General features: G+C 37.4%; 1 protein-coding gene across 1 annotated transcript in view; it reads right to left on the reverse strand.

The window, feature by feature from the left end:
- Fgf10 (fibroblast growth factor 10) overlaps positions 1 to 16,516 on the reverse strand; it is an 82,061-nt gene extending 65,545 nt beyond the window's left edge. Inside the window, exon 1 of the mRNA XM_046456328.2 lies at positions 15,559 to 16,516. Within this exon, the coding sequence (XP_046312284.1) occupies positions 15,559 to 15,889 (331 nt within the window). The 5' untranslated portion in view covers positions 15,890 to 16,516. The remainder of the gene's footprint in view (positions 1 to 15,558) is intronic.
- Between the last annotated feature and the right edge of the window lie 421 nt (positions 16,517 to 16,937).

Below are 16,937 nucleotides of genomic sequence, written 5' to 3' on the forward strand. Positions count from 1 at the left end.
GAGCAAATGCACTATATATTTTAAACAATGGTTTACAAACATGGAGTCACTCAAACTTGTTATCTGTCCATTTAGATTCAACTATATTTAAGGTCCTATTGTGAACCTCATACTCTGCTTATATATATATATATATATATATATATATATATATATTTACATAAATTAGTTACAGAATTAATTAAGAAGTAGGGAAAGTATCAAAAGTATCAGCACTTACATCTATTTGAGTCCCTGCTTGGTGCTTTCTGCCTTAAGGTCTTTTTTTTTTTTTTTTTTGTCAAGGATCCTTATTTGTTCTACACAAAGCTGTTATCGTTTGCAGTGTTAACTTTCTGGGACTGCTGTAACAATGTACCACAAAAGTCGTGGCTCAAAACAACAAAAATTTATTATCTCTCAGGTCTGGAGGCCAGAACTCCAATATCCATTACACTGGGCTGAAAGCAAGGTGCTGTCAGGGACAGATTCCCTTTTGAAGCTATCCAGGGGCACAGCTACTCCTTGCCTCTTTCAGCTTCTGGAACCACATTCCTTGGTTGATGGCCCATCCACTCTGTTCAAAGCCAACAGTGCAGCATCTTCAAATCTCTCCTTCCATAATCAAATCAGTTCTTCCATCTGTACGTATATCTATTCTCCTGCCTCCCACTTCTAAGAACATTTATGGTGGCATTTAGGGTCCACATGGATAATCAGGATAATATCATCTCAAGATTTTTAATTTAGCCATACTGGTAAAACTTTACAGTTTCCAGGGATTAGAACCTTTGGGTAACTATTATTTGCTCTTTTGTAGTCTATTGCCCTCCCCCAAATTAAATGTATTCCATATGCAAGATATTCATCCCATCCTTCAACATTCCCCAAAGTCTTCACCCATTATAGCATAAAGTTCAAAAAATTCATGTAAATGTCATCAACTCAAAAATTTATAATCTCCTAATCTAAATTATGTATGGATGTTACTCGCATCAAGAATCTAATCCTGGGGCTGGGGATGTGGCTCAAGCGGTAGCCCGCTCGCCCGGCATGCGTGCGGCCCGGGTTCGATCCTCAGCACCACATACAAAGATGTTGTGTCAGCTGAAAACTAAAAAATAAATATCTAAATTCTCTCTCTCTCTCTCTCTCTCTCTCTCTCTCTCTCTCTCTTTCTCTTTAAAAAAAAAGAATCTAAATCCTGTATGGATGATAGTCTGATCAAGATCCATCCTGGGGGAATATTATTCTCCATCAATGATTCTATAAAAGTTGGAAATACGTTATCAAGTCCCAAAACACAATGGTGGGTCATTATCATTCCAAAGAGAGAAAAATGTAAAGAAGAAAGAGGTCACTAGTCCCAAGCAATTTCAAAATCCAGCAGAGAAAATTCCATTAAGTTTCAAGGCCTTGGAATGAACCTTTTTGACTTGAGGGTCCTGCCTCTGAGCCCATTTTCTGTTTGGGCACACAGATCTTCCTGTGCACCAGGCTCTGCATTCAAAGTGACCCTTGCTTTTCTTTTTCTTTTCTGACAGTGTTTATTTATGGCTAGGTACTTTCATCAGCCTTCCCTCGTTTTTCCTTCTCTTCATCACTCTTTAGTCCAAGCTGGCAGAACTTCTGCTGATATAACATTCTCAAGTACTTTGTGGTCCTACTGTGTATGTCATGGGTTCATGCCATGAAAGGATCCTCCACAGATCTTTTCTGCATGATCTCACGTCTATTCCTAGCTTCTGCTGAGATAGCTGAGGAAACCCTCTGTCAGTCTTGTCTCTTCAGCACTAGCTACTCCCTGGGCCTTGTCTGTGGAGTATGTTTTCTTAACAGTTCATCTCCTAATTTAGCATCCTTCGTAATCTGAATAGGTTGAGTTTCTCAAAGCATCAGACACTGTCTCTATTCTGCTTATTAGCTAGTAATCTTCACTTTATTTCCTTTCTCTTGAATTTTACTTTAAGCAGCCAGAAGCAACTAGACTGGTCCTTCAACAGTTGCCTTGGTAATTTTCTCAGCTAAATATACAAATTCACCACTTCAAAGTTTTGCTTTTCACACAAGGATTGCCTGTCCTACAGTTTCTAATAACACAATCCTCATTTCTTACTGAATCCTCCCCAGAAGTACTTTTAATGGTCATATTTCTACCAACATTCTTTTATGAGGATATACAGATTCTCTACTGGGATAGATTTTCTCTACTGTGTCCCTCATTGCCTTTCAGTTTCTCTCCAGAATGTCTTTAATTGCCACATACTACCAGAAATCTGCAGAAATCTGTTTGAATAAATCTAGCTTTTTTTTTTAATGGTGTGCCTCACAATTCTTCCAGAATATGCCCATTGTCTAATTCCAGAGTCACTTTTATACTTATAGGTATTTGCTACTGGAGCACCTCACTTTGTGTTTCAAAATTGGTATTAGTTTCCTATGGCTTTTCTAACAAATTACTACAAAGTTGGTATCTTAATACAAATACATTCCTTTACAATTCTGGGGCCCAGAAGTCCAATTTCAATTTCACTTGGCCTCGACTAAAGTGTCAGCAGTGACAAGCTCCTTCATAGTTTCTAGGGGGACAAACTCTTCTTTTCCTGTTCCAGCTTCTACAGTCACATTCTTTGGCTCATGGCTCCTTCCTTCATCCTCAAAGTCCACAGCTTTGCATCTTTAAATCTTCCTCTGTTATCCTCATCAAATCACCATTTGCCCCCTCTATGTCTAATCTCCCTCTGTCTCTCTTACAATAACAATACTTGCGTTGGCATTTGGGATTCACCTGGATAATGTGAGATAATCTCTTCATCTCAAAATCCTACATTTAATCATTTTTGTTAAAACTTTACCTCATAAAGTAACACCCACAGGATCTAGTGTTTAGGACCTGATGTCTTTTGTTGACAAGTATTCCACATACTATAGTTATTATTTTTTAACATAATTATCTTCCTGAAATCTGGTCCTTAATCCATAAAATGAGCATCCTGAACTAAAATATTTTAATAATAATTTAGTTCAATGCAGTGCACTCATTTCATAGATTAAGTTTCTGAGGCCAGATAAGTAAATGACTGGCTTAAGATAGCACAGTAAATGTTTTGACACAGCCAAGACTACAAGCCATATCCCTTTACTCCTACTCTCTGCAGTACATTATTCTTTTTCTCCAAAGAAATTACTAAAAATTGTTCATTTCTTAATTCACATGGTATCCAAGAATTCAAACTTCAATCTGAAATCAAGAATAACTATCTCATAGCCAGCAAGAACTTTGAAGAAGAGTGAAGTCATTTAATATCTACTGAACATAATCAATGGTAATCTTGAAATCTAGAAATCTAGAAAAATAGGCAAAACATAAAAGAGCCATTTCATGATTACATAATTTTTATTCAGGTATTTGAATAAACGTAAGTCCTTCACTTTCACTTAAGCAACGATGACCTTACTAACTTATTTTCTAAACTCTTAGAGTTATAAAATTTAGAACTGAATAAAATTTTAAGAGATCACTTACTTTATCCACTTCTTTTTAGGTAGGTAGTATACTAATCACATTTTCTGGAATAGGTAACCAACACAAAAAAGTTTAAGTGACTTGACCAAGGTCATATGGTTTCAAAAGAGCAATTCATTTCTCTCTCCCCCCACCATATATGCCAGATATTGAATTATTGAATTATGTACTTAAAGGAAAAATCAATTAAATATAGTCTGCTAGTCTGCACACTCAACAAGTATTCAGTTTATGAGGAAACTAGATGGGTTATTGTCCCAAAAAAACAGTCAACCAATCAAATGTAGAACTGTGCTATGATACTAGACATAAGGTTTTGAGGAAGCACAAGTTTTCCAAGGACAACAGAGTGGTCAGGAAGGCTTCTCATCTAACTGAAATCTTAAAGGAAGGAGAACTGGAGATAAGGGAAAGGACACCATTCCAGATAGATTTTGTATATCTGTGCCCTGGGGACAAGGCACATTCTGGAACTAAAAACAACTTTGAATAATGGTAGTTTGGTAAGGAGTCAGGCCAGGGGGTTGGGAGGTGGCAAATCATGAGGATCTTACCTGATATATCTTTGAAGGAATGTAAATATGATTCTAAGAACATTGGGAAAAAATTGAAATATCTAGGAGTGAACTGTCTTGTGTAGATGTGCCCCTTACATAGACCAAACTGACAAAGAATTAGATGATTTTATAATAGAACACTTAAGACTGAGTGGGATGCTATTAATAAATATGCCAGATCATGAGACATTTACTGGGACTATTCCAGGCAAATCAAGACAGGAGATCACCCTGGCCACCACTGGGCTGGGTTTGAATCCTGAGTCACTTAGGCTAACTATGTAACTTCAGTCTGGCACTATTAACTTTCAGGCTCGGTTTTCTCATGTAAATGTGGAAAGGTAACAATGATTATATTACTCATAATATAGTATTTTCTGAGGATAAATTGATGAAAATATTAAAAAATGTTTTGTAAGCTATACATTTAGGTGGCATATTATCAATTTTCTGTTTACGTTTTTAAAACTATTCCCTAATCTAGGGATCTTTTCAGATAATGGGAATTTAATTAACAAGAGTCATCATAAGAAAGAGTAATGACAGCTAACAGTTTTGACTCTGAAAATGTGCCAAGTCCTATATTTACAATTTTCCATTTATGGTCTCATTTGTACATTCATGAACTCATCTTCCCAGCAATGATGAAGCAGATGACATTATTATCTTTACTTAGATGTGGAAACCAAGATCTGGAGGGTAACTTGCCCAAAGTCACGTGGTTATGAGGTTTTAGAATTCAGATTCTCCACCAAGAAGTCTGACTCCAGAGCTCAAGTTCTCATTAGTGAATGTAGATATATATATATATCTACATTATATATACTGTCAGAATCCTGCTCCTAGTTTGTTTAAAAACTACTTAACTATACTCTTCTGTAAGAAAAAAACAATAAAACTGCAGTCTACTGTCTACTTGATTTCTTTTCCTTATCAATTAAATCAAGTAAATCTAAGACAATTTAGAATAATAATGACAAGAACAAATACAGAACTGGATCAGGTGGCTATTGATGCCTTAGTAGTTCCCTTTTGGAATCTTCCAGAAATTACATAGTCCCTTCCCAGTAATATTAACATAATAAGCAATTTTTAGATAGAGAACACTTTAAATTTTAAAGTAGTGACCACTTGACAAATTAGGAATAGTAAGGATGTAGTAAAGATCTAAAGAATTACATCTTTTTTTCATGACCCTCGTATGAAATTAGTTCTGTAAACTTTTTTAAAAAAAATCAAGCTACAAGGGCTGAGGATGTGGCTCAAGCGGTAGCGCTCTTGCCTGGCATGCGCTGGGCGCCGGGTTCGATCCTCAGCACCACATAAAAATAAAATAAAGATGTTGTGTCCACCGAAAAACTGAAAAATAAATATTAAAAAAAAATCAAGCTACAACTTTTGCTATGTACCATATTTAGATTACGTCTATTATAGTAGCATAGATTTTTTCCAAGTAGTCCTGTGCTTTCTTTTTCCTTTACTTTAAAAAGTAAAGTGCTAATAATAAAAATGAAGAAGGTTGGTTTTAAACAAAATGTTAATGCAAGCTTTTGCCAGAAATCTTATGTCCACAGATGTAGAAATGTCTGCCTGCTCCCTCTTACCTGGTAGCACACACTAGTACCTTTATTTTGCATGCCGACCATCATGCGAATGGTTCCACCCATTGGTCTGCCCAGTTAACTGAAAACTTCTTGTTTGGCTCTGCACCCACATGCTTCTGTGCCTTCTCTTGGAATATTTACTCATCTGTGTCTAGCTGGAGTCTTTTCTCCTAAGTGTGACCTCCTGATGTTATCCATCACTCGCTCAGATAGAGATTGCTGTTTATTTAAATCCTGCCTAGTTTGTTAGCATTGACTATAAACTGCCTTATATGATCTTCCAGTTCCAGCTCCCTGTAACATCTCCTGTCTCTAATCCAGACGGCAAATCTTGTGAGGGTTGCAGCCACAAAGGTCAATCATGGGATGAGCAACAATAAATAACTAGAGGTTTACTGAAAGTTGAACATTGGTAGTAATCATAGTTTAAAACTGTGCCATAATTTGAAATAAAATATGTGGTTTGACATGTCTAATAATTATGTTTACTTTTTTCTTTTTGCTTTTCTTCCTATAACTTTTTCAAGTCTTACCTATATTGTTGTTATAGTTTTTTCTTTTGTTTTCATAACTTGTGTCCTTAAAGACATTTTTTTTTATCTTCTATTCATATTTTCAGTTTCTTGCTCTCTTGTCAAGCTACCCTTCAATCTTCAAATATGTGTACCAGTCTCTTGAAGAATCAGGCCTCTACTCTTGTCCCCAAGCTTCAGAACTGTTAAGGCATCCTTTTTGTTTCTTCCATAGCCAGTGCCTCAGTTTTTCATAATATATCTCTTGATTTGCTTATGTTTTTATGTTTTTTTTATAACATTGTCTTAGGATTGCAAACTCTACGAGAGCAGAAATGTCGACATTTTCCAATAGTGTTTCTACCCAGTGCCTCACATAGTAACTGACAAAAAGGAGGCACTCACCTGTCTGTCGAATGAGTTAAGAGGTAAATGATCTCATTTAGTCTACCACGTAGGAAAGAGGTGGCTCTTGTCAATATCTCAGTGTTACTAATAACAGCTTGCCTAAATCTATTCTCTCTTGTCTTGCAGTTTGCATCCAGGTCTTTGGCTTCAAAGCCAACCTTCACTTCCAGCCCATATATAATCACTTGGAATCAAAGCCCACACTTTCCATCACTCTATCACATAGTCTCTTTAGCAGGATCTGGGCCTGAGCCTTCCTTACTTTGATACCCTGGCTGCGATTACTTCTGTGGGATTCCTCTTAGATCACAAGTTCTCATTTCAGTTAATTTAACATCCAGTCGAATGCCAGGGCTTGGATTATATTTCCCTCACACCTTTCTGGTTGTGTCAGTCCTTTTGCAGTGCTACTCATTAGCCTGCTCTTCTTCCTGGTATTTCAAAACCCTTGTCTTTATCACTCCAGCGGAGTCTCTCCTCCTTTCACGGGGTAAGTCTAAATGAGTTATGGTATCTTCTGCTTTTCTGCTTTGCCTCTGGATTCTAATATTTTCATTATGTGTACTTTACTATTTTTCTTGCTTTGTATATGTCAATATTTTTGAGGTTTTAAAACCTCCTGTATTTTTGTTCATTGAGATTTTATACTATAATTTGATTGACATCCTCAGCACTTTTGCCCCCATATTTATGAAATCACACTTTTTACAGAGATAACCCTCCAAAATGTGCAAAGAATATAATAATTACTGCTATTACTACCATCACAAAAATATCTACACTGAAAAATGAAGAATGTTAATCAGGGTCGTGTGTTTCCATTTTCCCCATAAGACCGAATATGAATTCTTCTTTTAAATAAATCTATTGGTCAATCAGTTACTTAAAATTTGAAAACAATTTTAAAAGGTTTTAAAATTGAATCATTGTTATAGTAATAGATAAATTCAGTATATGTAAATATCCACTTTCTGTGTATAATAAAAATAAATCTAACTCACCAATCAGTCCCAAAAGGTTCTTTCTTGGAAGAAGCATGAAAGAATAATCATACTTATTTGTCCAGATTCTAACTCCTGTTTAAAAATATGCCTAATGAAGACATACCATCACAAAGCTGAAGATCTTTTTAGTAAACTTACCATGAAACCCTGAACAGATTAAAAAAAAGAATGGAAAAAAAGAAAATAATGGAATAAGAATGGAAGGGAGTTTGGAGAAGAAAAATCTGTCCCTAATTTCTGATTTTTTTAAATTATTAACTTTTTATCATTTATCCTTAAAAAATATTCCATCTCCTCTACTAGAGCAAAAGTGGTTTAGGGTGAAAATATATACTGATCTTCCTAGTGTTTTGTACTGCTCTAAGCAATGAAAAGATGCTTGCTTGTATACTCTTTTAAAATGAATAAACAAGTAAATGACCTAAAAATAAAAGACACTTACATTTCTATATTTGGTCAACCTGTAGTACATATGGATGTATGTTTTGTACTTCTTAGCAATGGCTAAGCAGTATTAAGAGAATGGGTTTTGTTTTTAAATGCTACATTCATTTGGCAGGGCATACAGAAAAGCTTGATAATCTTCATGACATTCTGAAAGCTGGGAATGTCAAAGACCTCCAAGTCAGCATTCATCTACTACTAAAGTAGAAGAAAGATGATCATTAGATTTTCTAAATCATCTTCACTTTCTTTCACAGGAGTTCAGAAAAAAGGCAAAAAGGTAAGGAAAATGACAAAGTAGCTAGTAAGTGATGCATGAGCTTCAAAGAAAGGTACAATGAATCTTTAGGAAGAGGCATTGGAAACAGAATTTAACCTGGAAGAAAAATGCAGATTGGGGACCTAGATACAGGTCCCGTCCTACCCATTTTCAGCAGGGTGCTTATCTGGGTTTGGCCACTTCCCCAGAGGCAGAACTTCTTTAGAAGAAACTAGTCTAGAGACTGGGGAAAGGAAGAAAATATTGGAGATTCAAAATGAGAAGAAGCTTCTGATGGAAAGTGTTGAATTTAAATTATTGGAAGATTTTTAGACCCAGAACACAAATTATCTTTTTTAGATGCTACACATGCAAAACAATCTAGGCCTCTGGCCCTGAGTATCACCTGGGGTGCTACATAATACTAATGAAAGACTTTTCTTGGCCTCAAAGAAGTGGGGGGACAATAAAAATAACAAAGTGGTTAAAAGGTGATAAAGTTATAGAGAATCACAAGGCCACTAAAGTACAGTTGTCACACAGTCTCAAAAACCAAACTATTAGAAAGAATTAATAGAGCCTTAAATTGTGAAAACAATTTGAGGATGTCAAGTTATGCCCAACACAGGGGTAAGGCCTCAAGAAAGGATAAGAATAAAATAAGAACATATGTTTATCAGTTAAAGAATTTTAACAAGGTCCTGGAAAGAAAGTAACAATTATTAAAAAAAAAACAAAAAAAAAAAAAAACGTCTTTTTAAAAAGTTCTTACTCGTGCAGTTGACCTACACTTCAGAGTTAGATTAGAGTTGTAGTGAAATTATTAGGTTTGTTGAGTTGACAATCATTTGGAGTTTGGCGTACTTCAACTTAATCAATATTTTGCTATCAGGTTTCATTAGATGATTCATTAACATCTCAGTGACATCACTCATTGTAGGAAGGGTGCCAAACATTCAAAAATTCCTCATTAATGATAACACACATACTGACAGATTAGGTATAGGCAAAGGTAGACAGATTTAGGTTGAAGAATTATTAGGTGAACTATAAAATAAGGCAATGCTTTACTGCCAGCACTATGAATCTATCAAATGGTAATTGGATGCACGTGTTAGCAGCAGTAAAAAGTCACTGTCCAGTTGTCCACCTTACATGGGAATCTACTTTGAGTGTCTTCTTTGATTTATTGTTCCAATTAGAACACAGCGTTCAAAGAAAGAACACAACTGACCTGATTTAAAAGCAAGGGAGCACTTCAGGCCATTATTTTGTGGGTGACCTGGCTCCCTTTTAGATAGCTTAAAACTTTCTCTTTGTGAAAAAAATCTGTACAAATTAAGCACTGGTTTCAAACTGATTCTGAAAAATAACAAAATTTCATATTCATTAATTCAGTATCAGTGTCACTGGTGATGTCCTAAGATGTGAGTATACTTCCTTTAATCAATTAAAAGACAGATTTCTAGGTTATTCTTTTTTATACTACTGACTGGCACAGGTAAAGGTAATATGCATTGACAACAGAGTGCCAATTACAAAAAGTAAATCTGCAAAACTAAGTCACAAACACCACTATCAAATGGCAAATGTAAAAGATCTTAACCTTGAAATATAATGTGAAAGATTAAGATACTTTTGCATAAAGAACTTTGAGACATAATAAGATTCATTTCATCTCTAGACTGTGATAAAACTGTATTAACATCATATGGACATGAATCTTATATTCCATATGACTGCAAAGTTACAAGAGGCTCTTTAATTTCTGGAAGGGAAATGCTAATATTTTACTTACTTATATTAAGCAAACATCAACTATTAATGTTGACAAATGTTGTAACAGTAATACTAAAACTGTCATCTGATTTACTCTTCATTGCAAAGTTCACAGAATTAATATTAAGATAGATTAAATCACTTTGAACTAATACACATGTATTACTCTTCCTTCTGAAGCATAATAAAGAAATATAATTTGTGCTACAATTTTGGATAAGCTTACAGACATTTAAGGCTTAGGAAAGATGTGGATATTCATAGGCAGCTCATAAATGTGAGGAACATTAGTTCCATTTCAAATGAGCTGTCAACTTTTTCCCAACTTTTGGCTTGTGGAAAGTTAGACGTTTGGGTAATAAATGGGGTTTGCCTCTGAACATTAAGGTAATTGTACAGGAATTTAAAGTGTTCATTCATGTCTACCATAAGTTCTTTAAATTCTAAGGAAGTACACTGAAATAAGACATTTTGCTCTAAACTGGGTAGTAATAATATAGAAAAATATTCATACAATGGAGTTTCTTTGATTTTACAAGACACAACTCCTCCTCCTCCTCCTCCTCCTCCTCCTCCTCCTCTTTCAATTCTATGTTTAAACATCATTTTTTTAAAATACCTGCTTTTAAAGAGTGGTCCATACCTTTGAGTCATAGTTTACTGAACACTGAAGACATAGAAACTAGTGTCTCTGAATTTTTCTATTCCAATACTGGCACGTAATTTCTGCCAACTGTTTTCTTGGATTTCTTCAATAGGTGATTATAAATCAGGTTTATGAAGAGGAAACTCTCTTGAATTGTGCATTTTTAATGGATTTATGATAAAGCTATCAAAGCGGAGGGTCCATATGGTAGGAATGCAGTAAAGGTAACAGGACAGTGTCGTGTAAACATTAAATACAGTGCCTTCTACCTTCATAAATCCTTGATGCTCATGATTAAATGCTGCCGGTTATAAATTATGCAACCAAATTCTAGAAACAGCTACAACTTAAATAAGACACCAATGGAAGCCATAAATTGTCTTTGAGTTTTCCTCCCAGAAAACTCTGGTGTATTTGTTAGGAAACAATATCAGAGTCCCTACTTTCCTCAGCTATTATTTGTCTTATACTTTATTAAATTCCCTAAAATAAGCTGTAATCCTGATTAGAACATAACAATATGATCGATTAACCCTAGACAAAATCTGTTATTTTTATGTTCTGAAGTATCTTTTTGATTTGCAGATTCATTTTAAAAGCATTCTTCAGATAAGTAGCTTTGGGTCTCAATGTGTTGCCCTTTTTAGAGTCATATAATAGAAGTTCATGCAACAACCCAATTTCCCACAGGTATTTACAATCATATTATTTTATTACACATGGGAACAATTAAACATTTGGCCCTCAGCTGTAAACAATTACTATACAAAATGACATTCATAGATTTTTCTTAAATAGTCATGTATTCCTAATGACCTCTGTTAACATAAGTGAGATTGATGCATGTGTACCTTATGTGTGTCCAGAAGCAACTGTATTCCCAAATACAGCATCAAGAGAGCGACTTCACCGAGACCGTGCACTAATATTGCCTGTAATCATGTGGCTACCTGCAATGGTTATCTTTAACATATTTGTTTCTGTTCTACTGTTACTTTACTTTCATTCCAGTTTAATTTTAAAAACTACTAGAGCTCACAGCAAAAAGCAAGTAAAATTTTGTCTAATCTGTTTTTTTTTTTTTTTTTGAGGTGTGGGCTAGATCTAATAAATCAATATTAATGTTGCAGGGAGCAGAGAGGAATAGTGTATATGGACAGATAAGCAAATAGGCTTAGGCTTATATTCTGGTTCAGTCAATTTCTAGATGATTAACCTTGGACAATTTACTTTTTCCAACTTTAGTTTTCATGTTTGAAAAATATGGACAGTTATATCTATATCCTTGGACTATTAAAATTATTAAATGAAATATGTGTTTAAAGAGATGGGGCACCTACCACATACTCAGGTCATATTAATTTCTCTATTGTCCCCATACCTTGTTCTCAGAAAAGTACATAAGCTCTGGGCTGTTTGGGGTATATCCATCCTTAGTTGTCTCAAGTTTGGAGATACATTTTCCTTTCACTAGATCCCTCTTTTCTTCAAGTGACAACTATGCGAGCGGCTCACAGCTGTTTTCCTTATATTCAGAAAGAAGGCAGTCATTCCCAGTTGCAAGGGTACCTAACAGCTGTTTGCAGCCTTTCCAGAAGGCCAGACTTGGATCTGAGTGGTAATGTTTCAAGGGCAAAGCTCTAGATGTAAAGAATGATAAACCAAAACCTAAATGAGCCTGCACATATCTAGTGACAGATACACCACAGCTATTCTAAATTATTCAAGCTTTCTCAGACTTCTAGCAGGAGAAACAATTCATTTCTGCTCTCTTTTTCTACTCCCATAAAATGGTAAAGAGCAAAATTACATCCCCTCCTAAGAAAAGAAATTATAATATTCACCCAAATAGAGAGGAGTTTCCTTAGCACACATTGTATTTTTAGAACCATCAAACTTCTGGGAACTAGCTTTGGAGATACAAGTTAAAAATGATTTTGCAATACTTCTGGGTGGTTTCCTTATTTCCCTTTTGTTACCATTTTACTGGCAAAAAGCCAGTAAAACAGTTGTTTAATTACCCAGGACATCACAAACATATAACCTCTTAGATAAGCTGTTACTGTATTTTAGTAACAATAATACTAGGGTCAAGAGTAGCAACAAAAAATATATATATATATATATCTTCAAATAAGCAAACCTCAAAAGAAGAGCACTGTGTATTGAGGTAATTAATAACTTGTTTAGGAAAATGTTACTGAAATGTGGTTTTTGGACAAGGAACTGACACTCTTCAGGGGTTAGATATCCTAATATTTAACAGGCTGACTGACTGGCTTCCCTGTGGGCATGGCAAAAGTTTGTTCACATGTAATTATGCAACATTTAGACAATATCTTAATGATACCATGTAGTTCAGCTGAATCAGTCCAGCTGGAAATTGTAGCAGCATTCTGATTAGTGGACCACATGTTAAATTAAGGCTTTTTCAACCTGTACCTTTTACTTGCTAGGTTTTGACACACAAGTTCTTGGAAAGCTTGAATTATTTATAGTTTGCCAACATTTAGAAGTATAATCCCTCCCCTTTTACTTTTAAACATTAATTAAAACTTACTATTTAATATTTAGCTTATTATTTTTCAAAAAGGAATGATTAGTAATTAGTACACAATCATTCAGGAGAGGTGTTAGTATATTTTGTACAGGTAGGATAAAAATTTGCTACGCTTGTTTATATAATAAATGTTATAAACTTTTCTCTGTCCAGAGAGTCCATACTGTAAAAATAAAATTCAATTTATTTGTGGAAATCATTTTACAAAATAGTTTATCACTCAGGATTACCTACTATTTTTGATAATAGGAATTTAACTTGAATAAAATAAAAATAGTGTAGTTTTCTTAGCATCACGTCATAAAGACAATTAAAATGTAGCAAATCAAGTTATTATCATTTTTTAAGAAAGAAGAAAGCTTGCTCAAGGTAACCACTCTGAAATTTTATTTCTTTGAGCTCTCCCTCATGAGCCAAAAATACATAGAAATTCAGTCCATTGGAATTTAGGAAAAAAAAAAAAATCCTCAGCTCACTCTGTCAAACCCTGTGTTTGGTTGGACAGCTTCTTCCCCCTCCTCTTAACTGGATGCCACCACATTATTTTGCTTCAGAAGTAAACAAAAATACCGTATTTTTAGTCAATAACTATAAAATCATACATAGTATCTAGGAAATTCAGATAACAAATGACTTTCAAGCAAAAACAATCATCATTAATGACATTACTCAGCTACTTTTGTTGAGTCAAAATGAAAAATACTTCTAAAATATTTTATTACTTGTAAACATATTTCTGATTTTAGAAAATAGAAGCAGTACTTGAGGAGAAACAGAATTCATGTTGAATATATATGAGACCTAGAGGAAGAAAACTAAGTCTTACCTCATGTAACACTTTATTTAAAAATAAAATGTTAAATCCTGGTCCACTGTCATTTGCATCAGTAGCTGGTACTTTCTGTGCCAAGAGATCTTGAAATGTGTGACCCATGTATTTAAGTTAACTGACAAATGTGTGCTTAGAATTCCCAAACCACTAAACACAAAAAGGTCCTCTTGAAAGGTGACTTGGAATTTACCATTGAGATAAAGATAAATGGTCATTAAAGATGTTTAAATGTCATTGTCTACTGTCTTCAGTGTGCCATTACATAGCCTTGGGATCCTTTCAAATAACAATCAATAGAGGATGAATAAGTCTCACCACTTGAAAGTAAGTAGGAAAGGAAGCCAACAGAGTAATCTGGCTTGGCTGGATTGATTCAAGAAGAGACACAATATCCACCCCTTCTCTCTTCACTCTCCCTCCCCCATCCTTCCCACACCCCTGCAATAAAGAAAGAGGGAAAGAAAGAGAAAGAAAAAGGAAAGAAAGAAATCTAAGGATCCCACGCAGAATCAGAGAAGAAAAGATCACTCTATGGGATAAACTATAGCCATGGAAACAGACTTATGACTTTTACTTTGAAAATAAAAGAATGACAATGAAATTTGTGTGAGGTCTGTGTGAATCCAGTCCCAGATGTTTACAATGCTGTAGTAGTATGGCTCTGCAATATGAGAGGTTTCAGAAGAAACAGTACAACAGGACACCACAAAGCAGCGCATATGCTGTTGACAATGCAGACATGAGCATCATGTTACCAATAGAGAAGGCAGGCAGAAGACAAATAGCAGCGGTGGTGCCTGAAAAACTAACTTCATGGACTGCAATCACCCCAAAACCAACAACAGGAACCCAAAAGGAAAAAAAAAATCAAAACCAGAAAAGTGCTTTTTGCTCCTATCTAAAGGTGGTGGGTCAAAGGGAGAGGGGTGGGGACAGAGGAAGTGACTTTTCTTTCTTAAATAAAGTTCCCATAAACCCCTATAATTGACAGCGGATAATTATTTTCAGCTTGAGAAGCCTGTCCCAAAACTCTTAAGATTGCCAGGGAAAGGAAACAAAATGTGTTTACTTGAGCCACTTCCAGACGGGAGGGAAAGGGGACCTTGGGTGAGGTGGGGAAGGCACTGAGGACAGAAAGGGGCATCTAGGTGCTACAACAACTCTCAGGCGCCCTGCGTGGTCCCGCTAGTGACAAGTGAGAGAAAAGGGGCGGATAGGGTGGCCAGGGGTGGGGGTTGTAGAGGGAGCGCGCCCAGGGGAGGGGATGCAGCAGCACAATGTATACATGGGAGGGGGGGTTATTTAGTGTGAAAGTATTCCACTTAATCATTTTACAGGGGTTGGGGACGTAAATATTTAGTTGGCCACATCTGGAACAGATTTTCCCCCCCGTGTGGGGTGGGGGGGGTGGATAATTGGAAGGAGGGGAGCACGCATTTGTTACTTACTGTACGGGCAGTTCTCCTTCTTGGTACCGCTGACCTTCCCGTTCTTCTCAATCTTGAGAAAGTACTTGGTGAAAGAGAATAGCTTTCTCCAGCGGACATCTCCCTGGAGGTGATTGTAGCTCCGCACATGCCTCCCCGCACTGGAAGGGGAGGAGGAGGAGGAAGAAGAGGAGGAAGAAGAGTTGGTGGCCTCTGGTGACACCATGTCCTGACCAAGAGCTTGGCAGGTGACAGGGACGGAAGACACCAATAACAGCAACAAGAAGCAGCAGCAGCAGCCAGGCAGGTGGGGAAAGGCTGAGGCACAATGTGTCAGTATCCATTTCCACATTGTACTGAAACTCTCGGCGCTGGAAATTGTCTCATCAGAAGGAACATACTGGAAGGGTAAGACCCGGTGCAAGGCGAGGAGACAGCTGGAGGTGGTGACTGCTGGTTAGCTCCCTCTGGGCGCGGATCTGGTCAGAAGTGAATGCACCAACATCCATAACTCCTCGGAAGGGCCGGCTGCCTCTCCTTGCTCCGCTCTCGGATCCGCTGCCTGCGCCTCTAGAGTCTCCGGGTGAATGGTGGACGTGGGTGGCCGCGGCAGCAGGAGCTGGTGGTGGCGGTGGTGGTGTTGGTCACCACAGCTCCCCGCTCCCCCAGGAGTTACTTTGTTCTCTTCTTCACTCCTTTCTTCACCATGTTAGATACAACAAGGGTCTGAAAAACAGATGACAGTGCGGTGAACAAAACCCAAAGAGGGTGGGGTGAGGGGTCGGAGGAGATATCTGCGCTCCTCTGCGGTTGGCACCTTCTGAGCCCTTTCTGCGGAGTCCCAGCCTGCTGGCCACTTCTAAAAGTGTGTCCCTTGGGGGCTGTCAGAACTGGAGGCAGCTGCACGGTCGCTGTTTTCTTCTCCCTCTTCCTTTCTCTTTTTGGTGGTGCCTGTTGATTTGAAGCCTCCAGAAAGTCACTTCTTGTTTGGGGTGGGTGGGGGGGGATGGCGGCTGGTGTTTGGTTTGGCCCTATCCTCCACCCCCCTTCCTTTGGAAAGCCCGCTTGTAAACAGGTTGAAGCCCGGAGTCTAAATGTCAGTGAATGCCAGAGGTGGGCTCTGCCTCTGCTGGTCAAACCTCATTTGCAGGGGTGGAGAAGCGGGGGGAGGGGGTCAAACGGCGGTGGGACATCTGAAACCCTCGGCTGCTGGGAACGCCAGGGAGAGGGAGGGAGGAAGGGGCCGAAAGGGGGGAGAGCAGGGGAGCGAGAAGAGAGCGCGATGCCTTTGCACGGAGCTCGGGGGCTGTCGGGTCCTTTCCGCGCCGCCGCCGCGGGCGCAGCCTCCGCGGACGCCTCCGGCTCCCGCTAATTGCTGCGAGGGCGTCCTGTGCTCGCAC

Source organism: Marmota monax, unplaced genomic scaffold, assembly GCF_021218885.2.
Source record: "Marmota monax isolate L192 unplaced genomic scaffold, Marmota_monax_Labrador192_F-V1.1 WCK01_AAM20220418_F8-fsc00037, whole genome shotgun sequence".
Classification (NCBI taxonomy): Eukaryota; Metazoa; Chordata; class Mammalia; order Rodentia; family Sciuridae; genus Marmota; species Marmota monax.